This window comes from Podarcis muralis, chromosome 12, assembly GCF_964188315.1.
Source record: "Podarcis muralis chromosome 12, rPodMur119.hap1.1, whole genome shotgun sequence".
Taxonomy (NCBI): domain Eukaryota; kingdom Metazoa; phylum Chordata; class Lepidosauria; order Squamata; family Lacertidae; genus Podarcis; species Podarcis muralis.
In genome coordinates this window covers 23,448,152-23,470,406 of record NC_135666.1, presented here as the reverse complement: position 1 = coordinate 23,470,406, position 22,255 = coordinate 23,448,152, and the positions used below count along the sequence as shown (strand labels likewise).

At 40.8% G+C, this 22,255-nt stretch overlaps 1 protein-coding gene across 3 annotated transcripts in view; it reads left to right on the top strand.

Annotated features, from left to right (window-relative positions):
- Positions 1–22,255, top strand: part of SPAG6 (sperm associated antigen 6) — a 52,131-nt gene that overhangs the window by 5,808 nt on the left and 24,068 nt on the right. For 2 of the 3 annotated variants that reach the window (XM_028750272.2, XM_028750271.2), the window contains exons 3-6: positions 10,486–10,652; positions 14,462–14,645; positions 19,757–19,962; positions 21,076–21,249. In XM_028750272.2, coding sequence (XP_028606105.1) covers positions 10,486–10,652; positions 14,462–14,645; positions 19,757–19,962; positions 21,076–21,249 — 731 coding nt within the window. The remainder of the gene's footprint in view (positions 1–10,485; positions 10,653–14,461; positions 14,646–19,756; positions 19,963–21,075; positions 21,250–22,255) is intronic. The other variant, XM_028750273.2, reaches the window with a different exon arrangement.

Below are 22,255 nucleotides of genomic sequence, written 5' to 3'. Positions count from 1 at the left end.
GCCAGGTAAGCATTAAATCAGATAAGCATACCAGGCATTGGGCGAGGGAAGGGAGCCTGAGCACAGCATGGGGGTCATCTATGATTAATTTGTAATCAGAGCTTACCCCACAACAGAAGAAATCTGTGCTGTCTTACTGATCCACACCTGAAGTGTGTGGTTGCATAAGACCCCATTCTAATCTAATATACTGGTTTTTCAGTAGAATTCGGTTTAACATTAACAAGACGGAGTGCCATGCTTCTCTTCATTTCAGCCTGCTAGCCGTACTCTCCTGAACAGCATTCCATTCCCCTCTTCACCCAGTTTTCTGTTCCCCACTGGGCCACTGAACATGTTCAGTCCTGACTGAACCGATTTTTGGGGCTGCTGCTTCTTCTTAATTCTACAAACCCTAGATGTTTCCCCAAGTCTGCTGATATATCCCTCTTGTGTGTGGATTTTGTTGCTTTGGCTACAGGAGGAATAAAACTTCATCATCATGTTCATCATTTTATTTGTATGCTGCCTTTCCATAGTTAAAACCATGCTCAAGATGGCTTACAAGATGACAAGATTTACATAATTACAATGTAACAAAAGCCACAAACAAAAAAGAAACCACATCAAAAAGTACACAATCAAATTGAAATCATTTCCACATAAATCCTAATAATATCTAAAAATGAATATGTATAAGTTAACAACAACAACCCCAAACAAAACAGCCTAAACAATACCACACGAATTGTCTAGCAGCTTTTGTAGCTGGAGTCAGTCAGTCAGGCCAGAAAGGCAGGGAGCAGATCTTTCAGGGCTCACAGCCAAGATGGTCTCTCGCCTTTTCAACAGCCTCAGCTTTGACAAAGCCCTTGGAATTTCATTATCAGAGGGAACAAGTAGGGCCACACAACAAAATGTTGTATTGTGTCCCTGGTGACCTGATCCTGTGGCTAAGGGGATTGAAAACAAGCAAAAATTTATATCAAAAATTAATATCAAGAAAGAGTCTGTGCTCTAACTTGGGTCTTAAACCATCTGCAAATAAAAAAAGTTTTTGAACATTTTCAAAGTGTAACCAGTCTGCATCCATTCAGTACAGCTTAAGGTTGCGGCATGCAGTTGAGTGCTTGATTTGGCCTAGAGGGAGGGCAGTGTAAGTAGAATGACCTTTGCTGCAACCTGAGAGAGATGTGAGACTCTTGATGGGAAGTGCAAGCCAGCCTTAGCCTCATTTCTGCCTTGCAGAGTTCACAGTGGGCTACATTGCTGGGCTGCTGTAAGCTACTTTCAGTGCAGCCCTCCTAGGAGTGATAGGAGTAAAGCAGTGAGTTATACTGGAGAGTTGTTGTTTACTACTGCCCAGCCTGCAATGTGGGGAACAAAAGCAAGGGTTGTTAGAATCTCTCAGCTTCAGTTCAACTCCCCATGAACAGTAGGGGATCTAATATCACTGGACAACACTGCAGGGTTCTTGTGAACCAGTCAGAGCCTAGTATGCAGCGTGAACTACACATGTCTGTCATAAGCCATTTTGGAAAATGGACTATTAATTGCATTTGCTTGGAATTTGTAGGGTTGTTCTTTTAATACTCTGTACTAAATAAGAACTGGGTTAGAAAGAGTGGGAAGTCTTCTCTTTGCTGCTGCTGTGTGTGTGGTGTGGACACACTGCTGCCCAATCATGGCTATATTAAAATATTGAATTTCTCCATCAATTACCATAGGCAGCTCTCATTTCCATCCCTGAGGACATGGCGTGAGCCAGAAAATGACATATCCAGACAATGAGATTGGTCTGTCTAAGCTTTTTTATATCTGTTTGTCTCTTCCTCCCTTTTTAGCTCTTCTTTCTTAGCATTTGGTTTCTGTTTTCCCCCAGCAATCAGTACACGTTTTGTCCCCACTGAGTGTGTATAGTCCCTCACTGGGTTGTTTTGGGATTCCCCTCCCTTAGGTTTTCCCCCCATACTTTTTTTTTGGGTGCTTCTGAAAACCTTGGGGTTTTCCTGAGTCTGCTGGTTCTTCCCTCTCTTGTGCTTGTCACTGTTGTTTCGGTTTCAAAAGTGCAGACGCGCTCTGAAATTGGAAGTAGGGTATAAAATGGTGTTCTGATGTGCTTATTATCAAATAAAGGAATCCCAGCACAAGAGTACAACCAATCATTTGGTGTAGGGGCTGGAACATGACTATCCCCAGTGAGGAAGAGACCAACAAATTTATTCAGAGTGCAACTGTTTTTAGAAAAGGTATAGGCACATCTTTTAAATTTGACCTTTTAATTTTTCTGTGGCGTTGTTCACTGTGATGTTTTTATTGACCTTGATCTGCCTACGCCACCTTGGTAATTTTCAGAAAGGCGGTGTAACAATACTGAGAGCCAAGTGCGGTGTAGAGGTCAGAGTGTAGGACTTGGGAAACCAGGGTTCAAATCCCCCCTTAGCCACGAAGCTCACTGGATGACCTTGGGCCAGTCAGTTTTGCAGCCTAACCAGCCTCATAGTCTTGCTGTGGGGATTAATTGAGGAGGGGGGAAACCATGTAGGCCACCTTGAACTCCTTGGAGAAGTAATAATAAAAAAGTAAACCCAATAAATAAATATATAGGTGGGATTCAACTAAGTTTTACTCCAAGTAGTCCTGCTGAAATTAATGAATGTGACTATGTTAGGTCCATTAATTTCAGTGGGTCTACTCTGAGTAAAATTTACTGCCCATCAGTTTCAAAGCTGCACTGCACAGGCAATTGGATTCTCTGCTACATTTCTTGGGATACTAATCTTGGATCCTGCTGTGGATTTGTTCTGCTCCTTCAGTAACAGTTGGCAGTTGTGATAACAGATATATGGTACTAACCGAGTTTAAAAATAGAATAGCCCAAGTTGCCTCCAGTTGCCTTGCACAGACAGGTCTCTGCACTTTTACAGTGAATGCAAACGTATGCAGAGATCCTCTCTATGTGGTTTGGGTTCCATGTTACAGGAGGAAGAGGAAGGGGAAGACTGATTATCTATATATTCTTCTATCAATCTACTGATCTAGACTACTTGCCCACCTATCCCTAGAGGTTTGGGCAGGCAGCTATACTAAAACGAAGATTCAAATCTGTAAATAAAATATGAGTCAACATGCCACAATACAACATGGGAATTTAAATAACCCCAATGTTGATTTAAGTCTCTCTCCCCCCCCCCCAACCAGTGTTCAGGTTTGGTCTTTGCTAAGTTTCCAGGGGAAGATCCTCAGCTGTGGCTTAATCCCTAGCGCACTGTCATTTGCGGCAGAACCACAGCGTATAAAAACCAATGCTTGAATTCTAGGAGGAAAGGAGGAGGCGCTTTAGTGAAATCCATATTCCATCCCCTGTCCCTCCTCTCAATATTAGTTAAATCATACCCCACCTTCTAAAAATGGTAGCTGGGAGGGCACCACAAAATTACTGTCCCCCTGTAATTTGAATACTGATAAACAAGGGTTTGGGGATCAATTTGGACCTTTCCATTTCCTTACCTGAAGGAAAGGTAGTCTAGTTCCTTTGCTTTGTAGCAGTGAAAAGTCAGCAAGTCATTTCCCATCCCATTGCGGCAGTAAAAGCAGGCATCCTTGTTGCATGTCTCACAGCTGGCAACATGCGGCCTTCAAGGGAAGAGCTCCTCTTGGGGGGAGCATTATGTCGTATGTGGGAGAATGTGATGCCTTTAGTTTAGAAGCCCTTTTGCCACCATATCCTCCTATGTAGACTTTTCCTTGTGTTCTCTTGGGAGTGCTACTCTTCAGCCCGATGAAAGGCTGCAGATGTTGGATGCTCAGGTCCCGACATATGGAGGTGGCGTGGGGGTGGGAGAAGCACTTCTTCTGATGAAAATGCTGCTGAAATATTGGCAAGCAATTTGCCCATCAACTTTTTATTTCTGCCCTGCTGTGATTTATGTTCCGGGTCTGTTTCTGCGTTTAATATTTTCTTTCAGGCATTGCCTTTTAAGCATATCTATATCCTTTTGGCAGTTTCAGATCTGGAGGTTTGGTCTCAATATGCATCATTATAGGCAGCTGGTGGCCAGGCCTTTTAAAATGGGGGCGGTGAAGTATCTCTTCTGAGCCAGTCAGCACTGATTGCAGGCACATTTCCAGCGGTGTATCCTTGCTTGCATTTAATCTCTCTGAAACTATCTCTATCCTCTCTTCCCCCAATCAACCGTAGGGGAGTTTTAGAGCCCCCTGTTTCTTAGAGTCCACAAGTGCCACTGGGATTTTATCCTCCTCCTGAGAATATAAGATTACTCTCAGAATATAGAATACCCTTCCGCTTTGCATGCAGAAGGTGACAGTCAGTGTAGATAATACTGAGCAAGATGGACCAGTGGTCTGATACAGTACAGTGGTACCTTGGTTCTCGAACGTAATCCATTCTGGAAGTCCGTTCGACTTCCAAAACGTTCAAAAACCAATGCTCGGCTTCTGATTGGTGCAGGTGCCCTGGAAACAATAGACAGCCGCATCGGACGTTCGGCTTCCAAAAAACGTTCGAAAACTGGGAGCCGAAATGTTTGAAAACCAAGTCATTTGAGAACCAAGATTCCACTATATAAGGCAGCTTCCTATGGATGGAGAGTTTCGTCACCCCAGGACCGTCCTAAGACATTTTGCAGCATGAGGGAAAGGACTGAACAAGGATTTTGACAGGTGGGAGGGACAACTCACCTGTCAGTCATCTGACTTCATAAATCAACTACCCCTCAAAGTTGGCTTACAGGGGTGGTGCTCACAGTTAACAGTCTGTCCCACTGAGCCAAAAAGGTTCCCCACCCCTGCTGTGCTGCACCTGAAGGCAACAGATTACCTTAAGACACACAAGTCAGGTTGTGTCTGGTGACCACAGCTCTGACCTGTTATTCTACAATGGATTTAGACACTCCCACACTTTGCAGTTGCTCTCTTCTCCTCCGTCATCGAAACACTTCTCCCTGCCTCCTGGTTGGTTGGTCTGAATCCCTTCCGCCCCCTTCTCAAAACCTCATTCTTCTATTTCTCCTCTTTCCCTTTCCCTCCATTAGTTAAGGCCTCGCCTAAGACACAACATTGGACAGGGCTGAGATTTTCCAAAACTTTCTCATCTTGCCCCAATCTCCACCTGTACATCAGTGATGGCCTGCAGACCCTGAGGAGGGGGTAAAAAATTGCAAGAAGGAGGCAATGCCACCTTCTCTCTCTTACATGCCACCAAGCCCAGCTCTTAGTTTGGGGTCCATCAGGTTTCAGGGGTACTGGGCAGGTTTTGGTTTTGCTATTATATTCTCCAAGTGCTTTATTATTATTTTTTTGCATTGGGACAAACGGCAGATATTTTCTGATGTAGGAAAAGGTAAAGGTGTGCTCATTCAAGAATATTGTTCACGTGTGTGCTAAATGATGAGACCGCATGAGAGTGAGGCTTGGCTAGGGAGGATTGCTAAGGATGCATTTTGGAAGTGGTTGCTGTGTTGCAGGGGAGAGGGGTGTGAGGATGTGGCTTCTTTCTCCGTTCTTTTGTTTAGGTACTAATGATGTTATTTTATGGAGCTTATTGTATTTTGAATTGGATTTCAATCTGTAAAGATTTTCTTTTTTAAGATAGCATTTTGTTTTCCTTTTAACTAGGCTGCTTTAAATGTATATTGCTTACCTTCCTCTATCATGTCTTATTTTGATATTTTGGAAGTGATTTTAATAATAGCAATAGCAGCAGCAATAATAATAATAATAATAATAATAATAATAATAATAATAATAATGATGATGATGATGATGTGATTATTTTTGAAAAGCCTTTCTGGATCAGACTAAGGTCTGCTGAAGATGCCCAGTATTCTGCTTTCAGTGGTGGCCTGCCAAATGCTTACAAATTGGACATGAAGGTGGTTGTCATTTCTTGTTAGTGGTGATATTCAGAAATATTCTGCTTTTGTAGATGGAGATTTTATTTAGCTAGTTGTTGATAGGCCCAGCCGCCAGGAGTTTTGTTTAATCCTTTAAAAAGTCATTTAAGCCAACGGCCATCATCATATATTTGGTGTATGTGTGTGAATTCCCTAAGATTATTATGTGTAGTGTGAAGAAGCATTTTCTTTTTTCTGCCCTGAATCTACTGTAAATTGACTTCATTAGGTGACCTGAGTTCCTGTGCTATGACAGAGGGAGAAAGATTTCTCTCTCCATATTGTTCATAACTTGTTCATAAACTGCTATCATGGCACTTGATTATGCACATAAACTCAAGCTTTAGTTCATATTTGTTCTTTTCATTCAAGTGACTTATTTTTTCCTGCTCAGTAGGGTTTTTTAAAAAAAGAAAAAAGAAAAAGAAAATCAGAAGTACATGTCAGAAACTGTGGCTGAACACTACCACTGAGTAATTTTGGTATTCTCTCTGGATAGTTTCACTTACCTATGGAACATACTGCTTCAAAAAACCTTGCATCACACAGTGGGCATACGCTAAATCTTTTACACAGGGACTGTGCCATTGTCTAGCTTTGACTCAGCACAAGTGCTGTGAGGGCTACTGTAATTAAGTATATAAATAAACAAGAGTCGCTGAGGGTTGCTTATAATTGCTATCCGAAGGGAATAGATTATAGAGGTTGTTCCCCAGTTAAGTTGTTTCTCATATATGTAGCACAATGTGGTGTTATTCCTTCAGGACATTCTGATGGGCTGATATGACACATACTTAAGTTTTGGACCGCACAATGGAATTTTTTTAATGGGTATTTGCATTTCTTCTTTGATGTAATTGAAACATATTAGCATATGTTTCTATACAGAATTAGACCACCTTTTAAAAATCATTTAGATATTTGGAACACTGTTATCACCACAGTGAGATGAGGTGAGTACTATTCTGTTTTTAGGTTTCCTAAATTAACTAGGTCTGCACAACCAATTAAATTATTTTTATTGATCATATGCCCTTTAACTAATTAATTCATTTATCAGTTTGAATTAAACATATTTGCACACCACAGACACCAACTGCAGATCCTTTTTTTCCCCCCAAGGGAATTTTTATTGTTTTCCTTACATATTCTTTTCCAACAAATTGTAATAGCACCATACATTCCCTTTGACTCTGCTGAGTCACGACCCCCCTCCCTCCCCACAACTGGTATATTTATTCTCTTTCCATCACACACATCATTCTCAAATTAGTACTATTATACATTGGAGGTATTATGTCAATCCTGCTAGTGTCTTGACCTCTTTACAATTCTTCTTTAAATATTCAATAAATTTACTCCAGTTATTTTGGTATCTTTGATCTCCCTGGTCCCGGATCCTCCCTGACAGTTTGGCAAGTTCTGCATATTCTGTCAACTTCGCCTGCCACTCCTGTATAGTTGGTATATCTTGTACTTTCCATCTTTGGGCCAGGAGGGTCCTCGCGGCAGCTGTAGCATACATGAACAAATTTTGATCTTCTATTTTAATTTCTGTTCCTATTAAGCCTAATAGACACGCTTCCGATCTTTTAGGGAAAGTATATCTAAATATTTTTTTGAGTTCATTATAAATTGCTTCCCAAATTTTTTTTACCTTATCGCAGGTCCACCACATATGGAAATAGTCCCCATCTGCCTTTTTACATTTCCAACACTTTCTTTCTTTTTTCCTATACATTTTAGCTAATTTTACTGGCGTCAAATGCCATCTATACATCATTTTTAGCAAGTTTTCCTTTAAAGCCATGCATCCTGTGAATCTCAAACCCTTGAAGGAGGGTTCAACTGCAGATCCTTTTTGAGATAATAAAGGGAGTTGCATTTTTTAAAAAATGCTCATTAAATTTTAAGATATTAGTAATTTTAAATTTTGTTTTTTGAGACATGCACTGCTTCTGTTTTCAAAATATTCAGTGTAATGCTGAGATCTAGAAGCTTAACATTAAAAAAAAAACCCGAAATCATGATGTTACAACAGGTCTCACATGTCCTTGGGACATCTCCAGATAGTTCACAGTGACAACCTTTGTTTAGGGCTTAGTGCTCCCTACCTAAGCCCATTGACATGTTTTCTGTGAACAGTCATTTTACATTGGTTTCCTGTAATTTATCATAAACTGACAAGCAGCTCATGGCCCATAGTGGTTGGGTAAACTAGGTTATTTTAGGGTAGTGGCAGCAAGATAGCTAAGGTAAATTGGTGGGCTCATATTTAAGACTGTTAACACAGATGAACTGCCCTTTAAAATCGTTAAAGGACAAATTTTCTCACCCTTTTGTTTGTGGGTGGGTAAGATGGGAATTTAGTCTTGCATGTGAGTACAAATGGAATGTCATACTTATTCCAGATTAATTACCACAATGTACAACGGTGCAGTCTTATGCACATTGGGTGCATGTGTCTTTAGAACACCTATGCTTTATTATTTTCTTAATATTTTACTGAATTTTCTTGTTGTATTTTACATTATTTTGCATATTTTATTATGTACTGTCCTGGGATTTTTTTTTTTTTTTGGATGGGTGGGATGGGAATGCTTAAAACAGATAATTTATTTGAGTAAGTACAGGCTTACTTTACAATAGACTAGAGCAAAAAAAGAAGGCAGAGGTCAATAAGACCAAAATTGCTGATTAAATTACATTGTTTTGAAAGGGCAGTACTTTCATTCTGGGAGCAATGTGGTTACTGCTTCCTTTTGACTCCATCCCATAATGCCCTGCTGACATTAGGACGTGAAATTCACATGGGACGTTGCTCCTTATTCCCAGACAAAAATGTAGTATTGGCATGGAAAGTCACCATGGTTCCAACTCTTCCCACATGTAAACATTTCTGCTCCAGTGTTCCTGGTACAGCATGGGAAGTGACCACAGAGGAAAAGCAGATAGCTTCCTCTTCTCATAAAGAACCAGTTGTAATCCTCTTGAGATAATGCAGATCTCCATTTTGAGATCTCCATTTTTCTAATCCTCTTCTTTCCCCGCCCCCAATGGTTTTAAGCTAGTTCTCTCTGCTTCCGAACATTTTAAATTTTACACCTGCCATTCAAATACAGTGTGTTTGGGGGAGGGGAGGGTGAGCATCTTGCTGATTGACAATAGAGGTTGTCATTCAACAACAGATTCAGACAAGGGCTCTCTCAGAGGATAGAAGTCTACCCACTCAAGCTGATATTGCACAAAGCTGTTTGAAATTCCGACGTGGCAGCTCTCTCTCCAGAGCCAGCTGGTTGTGTTCAGCAGGAGCCATGGGAAGTGATGACCTTTCTTGGGTGCCCCAAGAAATTTGCAGCTGTGTGCCAAAGAGTTGAGTTTTGCATGTGTCAGCAGCTGCACACTACCAGGTGGCCATGGGCAGGAAGCGGGCACAGGCAAATTTCAGACCACTGTGGTGTACCCAGTGGAAACTGGTTTTCGTGAGGTGATGTGTGGATTTCTTCAACTCTTTTCCTAAGGCAAATAGCATCAATGAAGGGAGGAGACGGCCCCATTATTGGGATTGCAGTAGTTCCAACACTGAAGGTGGCATTTGCTTTGGAGGAAACTTCCCCATGGGCGCCCTCCTTTCACTATGAGTAGTCGAAACCGTATCTGAGATTAGGTGACGGGTCTCTGTGTCCCAGAATGTGACTTTACAGGAAGAGATTAGATCTGGCACATCTCTTTTTCTAGAAATGAATCACTGGCCAGTGAAAAACTGCAAACAGACTGTTGTGTCTTTGTGCTGAAAAAGTGTTCTTCATATTAACTAAAAAGCTGACTTAAGCGGTTGGAAGTTTTGCTGGATGTGAAGAATGTGGTATAGATTGAGTTTGTTTGTTTGTTTGTTTGTTTGTTTATTATTCAGTTTATACCCCACACTTCCTCCAGTGAGCTCAAGGTGGCACATATTATTCCCCTTCCCTGTTTTCCCCCTCATAACAATTGTGTGACTGGCTCAAGGTCACCTGGTGAGCTTCATGACTGAGTGGGGATGTGAATCCTGGTCTCTGGTCTTAGTACAACATTCTAACCACTACACTACACAGTGGTCAATCGGATGCCTATGGGAAGCCTGCAAGAACATCATCAGATGTTTAATAATTTAGCAGTATAAAACTGTATCATAGGTTGTGATTACTGTGTCTTTGCATTTTTGTTTTTTTCTTCACCATTATATTCATGCTAACACACACTTTCCCCTAATATATGCATCCTTGTAAACATTGTTTGGGGACATGCATCACAAATTCTGAGGAAATATGGATTTCAAAGGATGGTTCTCATATTGTTTTGGTTCTCATATTGCTTCAAGAAGGGCAAATTAGGTATGTTGGCCTTTAAATGTGAACTGAATTGAATTTCTCCCCGATTCCTAATGGTGTCGCCCACTTTGGATGGGTAAAATGTGTACTCCAGGAATGGTTCTTAACACAGAGCTTAGGTTTACTTGCAGCAGATTTCCTTAACGTTAGCATTCACTGTATTTTATTTTTCTCTTTTGAAAGTAGCATTTGATTCATTTCTCTAATTACTCTAATTACAGGTGTAATGGCTCTGCTGAGGCCGCTCCTATTGGATGTGGTTCCAAATATTCAACAGACAGCTGCTTTGGCCCTTGGGAGACTTGCCAATTATAATGATGACCTGGCAGAAGCTGTAGTTAAGGGAGATATTCTTCCGCAGCTCGTGTATTCATTGGCTGAGCAGAATGTAAGGAACTATTATTTTCTTAAAGAAGCCTTTTCTCACTGCCATATGGGGTTAAAATCTTCTGCCTTATATTTATGTTTAATATATGTGCATGTTTTATGTATATTTTATAGATTGTATACATTATGTTTTTTAATGAAAAACTATTCTGTCTTAATTAGACTCTGTAGATTCATGTTTTGTCATTGCCACAACATACATGCTTAGTTCATTGATCCCTCTTGATAGAAGGTGTCCATAATTGTAATTTAATGACCCTTTTAAAAAAAAGGAAAAGGAAAAGATTTTATTCTTACTTCATTAGCTGAAGTGTATTACTGGTAATTTTATTTCCTGAACTGTTTAATGAAGTGATGGCATGGAGAAGGTTGTTTTATCAATGAAATAATTGGAAAAAACACACCCAGTAATTAGCTATTTGTTAACAGTGACTGAGTAAAATGCATGTAAGACTAAATTTTGTAGCATAAATGATACCACAACACATGAGAGTCTAGAAACCCTTAGCAGTGTATTATCAAATGTATTTGTGTTTGAGTAGCAAAATATTTTAAAAAACTTTTATATTTGCTGATAAATAGGTTGTATTATATAGTCAAGTAGTTCAATCATTTTGATCTTCTTGAAATAGTGTACAACATACATGGCATTTGTGACATGGTGTAGGTCTTGCACCAGATTGCTGGGGTACATGCATCCTCCGGCTATTTCTTTTTTTAAAGACCAACTCAATGAAGTTGACAGAAAAGGGACTTTAAGGACCTGTTACAATGTTTCCCAACCTTGTACCCTCCAGATCTTGTTCTACTTCAGCTCACATTAGCCCCTGTTGGCATAACCAATAATCAGGGATGATAGGAGTTGTAGTCTTAGGGTTTCCAGGTTCCAGCCTGGTGTGGGATGCCATGTCTTTTAAAATCACCAGCAAAGCATCAGGCAGGGCAGCTACGTCTTGCCTGTACAGTCCTTGGTTTTCTCATCCTCGCCCTTTTGCTGCTTGCATAGAATCCTGCTTGTTCCTGCTCTCTTCTCCTTTAAACAAGGACCCTCTTTGGAATCCAGAATTCCTTATATAAGCTGTGCTTTCTGGCTATACTTGTTTTCCTATCAGTGAACTAATAACTTCCTTTTGGAACCAAGAATACTCTAGAATGAATGAAGTACCGAACATGGTATTTCTCACATCCCTGCAGTGTTTCAGCTAAATTTGTGTGCTGCTTTGATGTTTATTGTCTGCTCTTACATTGTCTTCTGTTTTTCTGTAAAATCTTTTCCCTGCCAAGAATGCTCAGTTTTGCCCTGAGCTATAAAAACATTCTCACTAGTGAATCTTTTCTTCTGCTTGTTACTCAGATAAATGGTTCCTTAGGAAGATAGCTGGTGAAATTGAAAATCTCTCTATGGTACCAGCTACTTGGGCATTTCTTCATGGTTTGCCATAAAATGTGGCAGCAGAGTGGCAGCTATTAAAGTCTCAGCACTGATGTGAAATTTGGTTAGTCTTATTTTTTCTCCAATGCTAAAAGTTATCCCTGAGCTGGCTCTGAGTGTGTAAAGCATGTTGGTGCAGTGACATCAGCCCCTGGGTCTGTGACGCTTTGTAATGTGTATTATTTCAGAAGTACCGGTAGTTCATTTTGAATAATAATAATGGATGCAGTCCTTTGGGAGTTTAGCTGTGCAGGCACCAGTGAAATGAATGGGAATTGCATAGATAGGCCTCCCTGCAGATTTTACCAACCAATATTAAAAAGCCTTTGAAACACAGCCTCCTGCTTAAAACATAATTATTTGAAAGTAATAATATGCATGCTCTGATGCACATACAAGTACTTGCTAATAATAATGCTGGCACTCTTAAACTGTTGTCCTCTGAGCAGCCATCACCATTTTGCAATATTTTATAGCCAGTCTGCTGACAGGGTTTATTTTTTCCTGTTTCAAGATCAAGGTCTTTTCACACTGACCATTCTTACGGTATTTTCTCATTATTTTTAAAAGTGGGAGTCTTGTTTAGATAGTATCTTTCTCACATGCAAGCCTTGCACAATTCTTTGCAATATGTGTGCATGGACAGCAGCTAGGCAAATCATTTCAGGTGTGCTGATGACCTGCTGAGGCCTAGTTGCACCACAACCTCAAAATAACACCCTTTCACTTTCCTGGTTCAGCTCTCACAATCTGTAAAGTGGGTTCCATCCTTTTAGTCATTCTCACCTCTTTGTGTATGCATCTGTTGAAACAGGCCTGTGCAGAGAGGGGGCTGTAGCTGGGTACACTTACCCCAGGCTAAGCTGGCCAGGTTCCCCTCCCAGGGATGGGCTGCTTTTTGGTTTGAGTTCATAACTTTATTCTAACAAGACTCCCACCTCAGGCCTCAGGCAAGCTCTGCATGGGCCTGCATTGAAATGGTGGAGCTTGTCCACCTTTTACCACACAGATTTCCAATATGTACAGTCGTACCTCGGAAGCTGAACAGAATCTGTTCCAGAAGTCCATTCGACTTCCAAAACTTTTGGAAACCAAAGCGCAGCCAATTGGAGGCCATGGAAGCCCTGTCGGACACTTGGCTTCCAAAAGAACAGTCGAAAACCGGAACACTCACTTCTGGTTTTTGATTGTTTGGGAGCCGGAACGTCAGACTCCCAAGGTGTTCGGGAGCTGAGGTACAACTGTATAGCAGGATGACGGGGAAGTCAGCTGTGACTTTGCCCTGGTTCAGGCACAATACAACTGGCCCCAACCATTTTGTGCGATAGAGAAATGGACCCTCGCCTCTAGAGGTGTTGTGGTTTCCACACAGTACCCATCATTTTAGACAGCTGGTGGAAGGGAGGAGTCATACCCTCCAATGTGTTGCAGCGGGAAACTGGAACGCCCATCTTCTGGGGCTCACCCACTGCGTGAGTCACATGACCTGTTTGAGAGCACAACACCCGCAAAATGTTCATTTTTGGGCACCATGCTCTTATGCAAGAGCACAGCCCCCAAAACGGGATGTCCAGTTGAGGGGTCTGGAGGAGCTTGTGTTCACTCTCCCAGCACATGAAAGAACTGGAGTATCTGACTCCTGAGTATCTGTTTTCCTTTAAAAACACCGCCAATGCTGTACTTCAAACCAGCAGTTTGTTCATACTTTTACTCCGAGTTATAGATGGGTCCTGATAATGAACAGTCTGTTGGATAGTCCCTTCAAAGCACAGATGGGTTGCTGCTTGGGGAATATTGCTTGGCTGTAATAAAGTGTACGGACATGTCTGTGGCTTGTGGGAGGGGAGAGGGAGGTTCTGCTTGGCTTCTACAGGGCAAACCACAATGTAGCATGCTGGGGGAAGCAGGGTTGCACTTTTAGATTAAAGTTTCCTAACCTGCTAGGACGTTCAAAGACCAGTTTAGTCATCTGCTGCATATCAAATGTATCTCTAGAGACCTCGCAAGAGCATGCTGTAAAATTCCCTACATAGGAAGCTGCCTTCCCTCAAACTCAGTATTGTCTGCCCTCCAGGATTTTAGACTGGAGCTTCTTCCAGCCAGAGCTGGAGATGTTGGGGATTGAAATGGGGACCTTCTGCATGCAAAGCAGCTACTCTGACCCTGACCTCTGGCCCTTTCCCAAATATACTCCTTTTATATATACAGTATTTTCACAGTGAAAAATACGTCAGAAAGCCCCTCATGCCCTGGTGTGATAGGAACAAATTGCTCTACTTGTATAAAACCGTTTAGTGCAAAGTTTTTCTGTCTTGCAAGACCTTAGAAAAACCCTCAGATAATTGCAGTGTCTTCTCCTCTCCCTGATGCTTCTGCAGCGCTTCTACAAGAAAGCAGCTGCGTTTGTATTGCGAGCCGTTGGAAAACATTCTCCCCAGCTAGCCCAGGCAATAGTTGACTGTGGAGCACTGGACACGCTGGTCATCTGCCTGGAGGATTTTGACCCTGGAGTAAAGGAAGCTGCGTCCTGGGCCCTTGGCTATATCGCGAGACACAATGCAGGTAACAGCACTCCTAACGTTTGAGAAGGTTTTTGTGTGTGCTAACATGGTGACAGCTGTCAAAGGGGACACAGAAAGCAGCATGGTCACAGCTCCTATATTGCCAAATCAGCAGGTAACAGGCCAAGCAACATCCATTGTAGCTTCATGGGATAGCATGTCTCAGATGCGATATTAGCAGATAAGAGCTATTGTAGCATAATGGATAAGAGAGTCCCCAGTTAAAATTTTGCCTTAAAATTGAATATGGGGATATTAATGCTGACCCACCATACAGAACTGTTGGCAGGAACACAGAGTTAATGCATGCAAAATTATTTGAACACTCAAAAAAGTTCCATATAAATCAGGAGGGAGGCAGTAATGAAACCACAAGCACTACTTCCTAAATCTCCCACTAGTATCTAGTGATTGTAGCTCTGTGGGCGGGGCATAATTACAGTTCCCAGGACTCTTTGGCGAGGAGTCCAGTGCTTTAAATGTATGGTGTGGATCTGCCCATAATCACAACTGCTTTGTTATAGAGTTTCTAGGCCATATTTATTTATGTATTTGCAAGAATATTTATAAACTGCCAACTCACAAATAATATTAGTAGAATGTACAGCAGAGGTTTGTGGTCCAGATTCTTATCTTCCCCACTACCATCCCCCTACAGGACAAGGGCCAGCCACCTGTCAATCACCTGACATTTGAATGATGACAGCACCTATGTGATTTGGGGGGCTTGCAAAGGCCCATACCCCATGCAGGGGCCAAATACAGATCCCTGGAGCCCTGGGGAGCTGCTGTTCCTCCTGTTTGTTCTCATTGCCTGTTCACCTGCCCTCTCCAAGCATGCAGGGACAAGAGTGAGGAGGTGAAGCAGCAACATCCCCTATCCTGTGCTTTCCCTCTGGGGTGGTTGTGTGGATTGGGCTTAGAGGGAGAAGGCATGTCAATTGGCAGTGGGGCTGGAAGCAAAGAGGTGGGCGGGCCTACCCAGAAAGGTGTCCCAAGGATCGCCCTCCCAAGCCTAGAACTAGCACTTTGTAGAACAATATGCTAATAGCTAGCTAATATATAATATAATGGGACGCGGGTGGCGCTGTGGGTAAAAGCCTCAGCGCCTAGGGCTTGCCGATCGAAAGGTCGGCGGTTTGAATCCCCGCGGCGGGGTGCGCTCCCGTTGCTCGGTCCCAGCGCCTGCCAACCTAGCAGTTCGAAAGCATCCCCGGGTGCAAGTAGATAAATAGGGACCGCTTACCAGCGGGAAGGTAAACGGCGTTTCCGTGTGCAGCTCTGGCTCGCCAGATGCAGCTTGTCACGCTGGCCACGTGACCCGGAAGTGTCTCCGGACAGCGCTGGCCCCCGGCCTCTTGAGTGAGATGGGCGCACAACTCTAGAGTCTGTCAAGACTGGCCCGTACGGGCAGGGGTACCTTTACCTTTTACAATATAATATAATATAATATAATATAATATAATATAATTAATATAATATAATATAATATAATATAATATAATATAATATAATATAATATAATAATACCTGTGTTCCCTGTTTCCTCTCTGCCAACTTCCTTTTAAGTATGTTTAGAAACCAGAAACAGGCAAGTGATTTTTTTAAAAAAGTGTAGAATTATACTTACATCCTTGGCCATATTTTTCAAATCTTCCACTAAATTATCAGAATAATTTGTTTTCCAAATCACAGAAAGCTTGCATGACAAAGCTCCTGAATAAACTGGAGGGAAAATAATGACTTAGGAAAAAGCAAAAAGAGAGCAAGATTTATTTGGGAAAAACCAGACATATAGGAAAATAAAGGAAATGTTGAATAGATTTCTAGTATGTACACTATCCTAGTTTAGACGGTGAAGACTAGAATACAGGGGGAAATACTTGTTACAAAGAGTTCGTAAATTACCAGAGCATGCTTCTAGAGAGCTATGCCTCTTCTCCTCTCATGAAGCAATTGTAGATTCAGACACGCAGAGAACCTGTGTCCATGGAAACAGTAATACATAGCAAACAAAATGGACCACACAGCCGATCAGGAAATCCTCTCTCTCATACGGATCACAGTCTTTGATTCTGAATGACATCAGACCTTGTGGGGCTGAGCCAAACCACAAGCCACTTTTCTGAAGTGCTCCAATTAACAGTGGACAATCAATATGCAGATGGTTGCAGGTAAGAATTAGAAAGTGAACTGAAATCTGATCAGTACAATCAGTGGTACTGGAATCCTAGTGGGCAGTAAGGCATACCTTGGAGTTTAAAGGAAGACCTTTACAATGGTGTTAAGGGGTTTCCAGATGCATCTTGACCATCTTAGTATGTACTTCCCAATCCTCTGAACTAATGTTGATTTTAGCATGCAAGATAGAAATCCAGGATGGCCACAGTTTTGCTGATAGAATAAAACCAGGGGAACCTAGAATAAAACCAGGGGAACCTGCAACAAAATGTTGCAGTGTATTCCTGGTGCGCCTCCTTGGCCAACCTGGAACAGTGGTCTCATTCTTAGCTGTGGGGGAGCAGGGAGATTTTCAGGAGCTGAACAGGAGAATAGGATACTGTACATTTCCCCCCTTTCCACCATATTGAGGTCTTCCCTATTGTGCCATAGCATTGGACGGATCAGGTTTTCAGGTTTCACTGCAAGCTCCAGGCCTGAGCATTACATAGCAGTGGGTGGAGTTCTAGAGAAAATTCCTGTATGTTTCAAGGAGGGGAGATTTTTAACCTCCCAGCACACATCATACTAAGCCTAATCCACTCTCCAAGATTTTTACTATAAATTCTTAAGAGCTTGAACATGCATGTTTCTTGTCTCCCTCCCTCCACCTCCAGATTACATGTTTTTCCTTCACTGACACCTAAACATTATGTACACCCTGGAAGCTTGTAGATCCTAATCAGACAATGTTTGTTTTAAATTTTAACTTACACGTTTATATACTTCTACAACACCAGGGTTTTTTTAATATATAAAAAATTGCTGGCTTACTCTTGCATGACCCCATTTCGCTTTCTGACAGGCATTTGACCTCCTAAGTTCACTCTTACGGGGAAGATACAATCTGATTTATAATATATATATATCCCTTGTATCACCTCACACAGGTCTTCCATCTGCTCCCTTTATTTAAACTTAACATTCTTTGTTCAGAACCCTTCTGTGCCTTTCCCCTGAACTAGAATTAATTCCCATAGCCTAATTCTTTTTTAAAAAAATCCCTCCACCACCACCACCATCCCGTTCTTCATCTAGGTTGTGGGTGTTGGAGTGAAATAGTGTTGTTTCTGGAGTGTGATAAGCAATGCAAAATCTATATAGTATTCATTTTCTGAGAAAGGGAAAATAAGCTTTTATACATAAACATGCATGTACCTAAACTTAAGACAGAGCTCTTCAAATCTGTAAATGTAAACGAGAATATTTTCAATATTCTGTTTTAAGGTGAGATCATATTCATTATATTTTATCTACAAGTTGGCTTGACACACGGGGAAAAGAGGGAAGTCACAAGTCAGACATCTCTTCAGATAACCCTATAAAATTTAACAGCAACATACTAAAAGAGCAACAATTCAAGCAAAGGCCTATTAATTAAATGCACTGGCCTATTAGCTTAAGATCCTTTTTAGATTTTTGTTTGGATTGTTCAGTTTCGTTGTTGTATAGGTATCATATTTAAGCAAAATACAATACCATCAGTCAGATTTTTAATGATTGTAGCCAATGGCTGTTACTATATGAATAATACAAAACCAAATAAGAACATCCAAGAGTAAATTTAAAAACTTTCAGGACTGCAGATTATCAAACGTTTAAATTATAAAATCCACCAATTTATTTAGATTTCAAACCCTGTGTCAAACCCTGTTTCTAATGTGAAGGACTGGAGCATTTTGGCTGAATGGTGCTCTTTAGTAACTATCTATATAATAATAAAATATATAAAATATGCCATGAACAAGCACATCAGTGGAGAATCCAAGTTTGTGGTTATAACACGGTGATTGGGAAAGTTCCACTGAAGGCTTTGATTGATGGACTGTAAATGCAAAATCAAAGTTGAATCCTTGAATTACAACAGCTATTTGTTGCCATGGCAGTGTAAGGCAGGTTAAATGTTAAAGATAAGAGAGTATGTGCATAACAAGGAGAGGACCTAACAAAACCTTATTTAAGAACCTATAATAGCCCATTTGAAATTAATGGGGTTTGTGTTCATTTTTCATCATCTCCAAAAATAGCCCTTGTTCTATTCCATGCATTTGCTATCCCGCAATTTTCTACTTCAGTACTGAAGCTAATGACAAATATGTGGAGGGAGGGTAATGAATTTCTGCTATAACAGTACCCTGACTATATCAGTTAATTGTGGGTTCTTGGGTTAAGATGCAAGCAACTGGCCATGGCAGCTTAATGCAACTGTCTGTTGCAGTGATTTAATGTAGGGAAAGACGGTTATTGGTAGTTTACTGATGAGGAATGTGCTGTTGAAAGAAAGAAAGAAAGAAAGAAAGAAAGAAAGAAAGAAAGAAAGAGCATTTTGATGTCCAAAATTAGCAAGCCAGATTTTGCAGTGGTCTACCATTATATATAGATTTCTTCTTCTTTTTAAGAATTGAGTGCATTTATTTAGGCATGTTATTTTTTTGCTTCGTATACGAATGGGGATTAATGCCATCTAAATTAGCTTTGTGGGAGAGGGGGACACGTTTTGGCATTTTGGCTTTTCTTTATTGTTAGCTGTGCAGAAACTGCTTGCCTATTGATCAGTGCCCCAACAGCCAGGGCTTAAACAGCTGACATCTGCTTACTCTTTTTAAACACACACACACACCACACACACACACGGTAACGAAACCATTTCAGCCTAATCTACCTCAAATGTGTACATGTAAATGGAGGTCCATCTATTGACCTGTATTCTTTTCAGCCAAGGATTGGTCCACATGGTTTATGAAACTAGGAGGGCTGATTTGAAATGCAGATGTCAAGGCACTGAAGTACACCCTCCCCTCTCCCCCTCCTGCTGTATCTGTCAGGGTGAAAAATGGCTTGCACAAGGGTCAGTCACCCATACTCGCTTAATTACTTTCATTGGACCAACAGAACTGTCACAGGCTGTGGTGGATGCTGGAGCCATTCCTCTCTTAGTCCTCTGTATCCAGGAGCCAGAGATTGCTTTGAGAAGGATTGCAGCTTCCGCGCTCAGTGATGTTTCAAAGCATTCTCCGGAGTTAGCACAGACGGTTGTGGACGCGGGGGCAATTGCTCACTTGGCTCAGATGATCCTCAATCCCGATGCCAAACTAAAGGTACTTTTCAAACTATTTCCCCCTTCTCATGACATGGAACCCATTTTCAGCTGTGCTGGCGTGTTGAGAAAAAAACGTATTAATCTAAATGTTGGATTCTAAAGGACTCTTATCCCAAAAGACACTTAGCTAACTTGACTATTGTAGAGATCCGACTGCTTTTAATGTGACTTCTGCATACATAGTGGAAATAAGTGGTGGGAAAAAAGTGAGCCTTTAAATGTTGAGATTATTTTGTTTCTAATCAGCAGTCCATATTCAGATATCTGTGATAATTACCTCAAGGGCTAGTCCAAGGTATAGTGGTATTTTCTTTACATTTGAAACTTTCCTAACATTGATTCAATAGGTCTAATATATAGTGTGAAGTGTTGTAATGGGGTTCTTAAAATGGTAATTCTGCATTCTTAAGCACATGCATTTGGTCATAGTTTCATTTCTTTTAGTGGTACTTCGTTCCTACTAAATCAGCTGTTTTCTTTTTTACTGTTTAATTTCATAGCTATTTTCTACAGAAAATCATGACACAATAAACTGGATAGTTATTTAAAGGACCTCAACTTCCTTTGTCTTTTTAATAATATGGTATTTTATGCCAATTAACAGCAAATGACATTTTCCACATGCATGTTTAATTAAAATAGTCTTTTTAAAAAAATATTGTTATTTCAGATATTAAAATTTAAATTATAACAGCTGATGAAAAATTGTGGGGTCTGTACTTTGTAACTTAAAAGAAAAAAGCAGTTACTTCATGTGTAATGCTTTTAAATGAGACCAATAAACTGCATGTCTTCTGTTTTGAATTTCTTGTAACATGAGTGCATTTTCTTCCACTCTGATTCCATATTTTATTTACTCAAAACTAGCCCCTCTGAACTTAATGAGACTTTCTTTAAGTAAATGTGTTCTTCTTGATAATTATATTTTGTTTGTTTGTTGCTGTTACACTAGGAGGACTGTGATTTTTGTAGAAGTTGTGGGTGGTTTTATTCTTTCACAGCATGAGAGGAAGTTTTCTTTCTTTTTAATTGTTCTATATGTGTGTGTGTCTGCGTCTGTAAAGTGTTTGCCCAATAAGCCATTTATAAAACAATCCTTCCTATTTACCAGCGTCAGGTGCTCTCAGCTCTCAGCCAGATTGCAAAGCATTCTGTGGATCTGGCAGAAATGGTGGTTGAAGCAGAAATTTTCCCTGTTGTACTCACATGCCTGAAGGACTCGGATGAATATGTCAAGAAAAATGCTGCAACTCTAATTAGAGAGATAGCAAGGCATACGCCTGAGGTAAAACCTTGAGAATGCAAATACAAGGTCATGTTATTAGTGTGTATACTTTAAATAAATGTTAAAAATTCCCAGTATTATCCTGTCATTAGGCAAAGTGAAAAGCTCTGTGGAATTTCCATTGGTGGAAAAAAAAAAGAGAGGAAATGTTTGTTGCTGTTATTGAATGTGTTTGGAATACAAATAGGGAAATGGGCAAAATAGGCTTTCCTTGCTTGTGGATTTCATTATGGAGAGTATTCTTAACGTTTAGGACACAAAGGAGAGTGTAGGGAAGGCAATTATGAAGTGCGTTTTTTCTTAAACTACCATTCAACACACAGATAAGTGCTGTTAAGATCTCTCAAATCAATAGATTTATGCATGTTTCAGGGAGCATTAAAGTGTGGCCCCTCAGTTTTTGCGACATGGCCCCTTCAGGATGTCCAATCAGTGTGAAATCCATTTTTAAATGTGCTGCCCTAGCAAGATACTAATACTTACATTACCTTTAAAATGCTTATTGTATACTGATGTGAAAATCTCTGAATTCTACATCATGTTTTTGAGCAGATCTGAGTTAAGCTCAGTGCATGGACTATGGAGTAAAGTAAAAATAAACTGATAACTGAGTGAGATCCATCTGCCTCCACTGAACTAAATACAGTGAATCACATACTGCATAATTGTCTCGCACAGATTTCCTCTGAAACAAATGTGGGGCTCCACATGTCAGGTTTGGGACGTTACTCCTTACATTTCTTCTGCAAACCTCAATACTCCAAAACTTGACTTTAAAAAAAACCCAGTGTTGAAATATTATCAACTAGGCTGAGAAGGTTATAAAGAAACAAGAGTGTGTGTGAGGGGGGAGCTCCCCCCTCTTGTGGTTCGTGAACATTTAGAGCACACTAGGGTCTCATTATTGAGAGCTTTTTATTAATTTAAGCCACAAAACCCCACGTCGAAATCCGATATTCTCATTATTTCAGGTGCTCTGGGGCTTTAGGGAAAACCCCCCAGATGC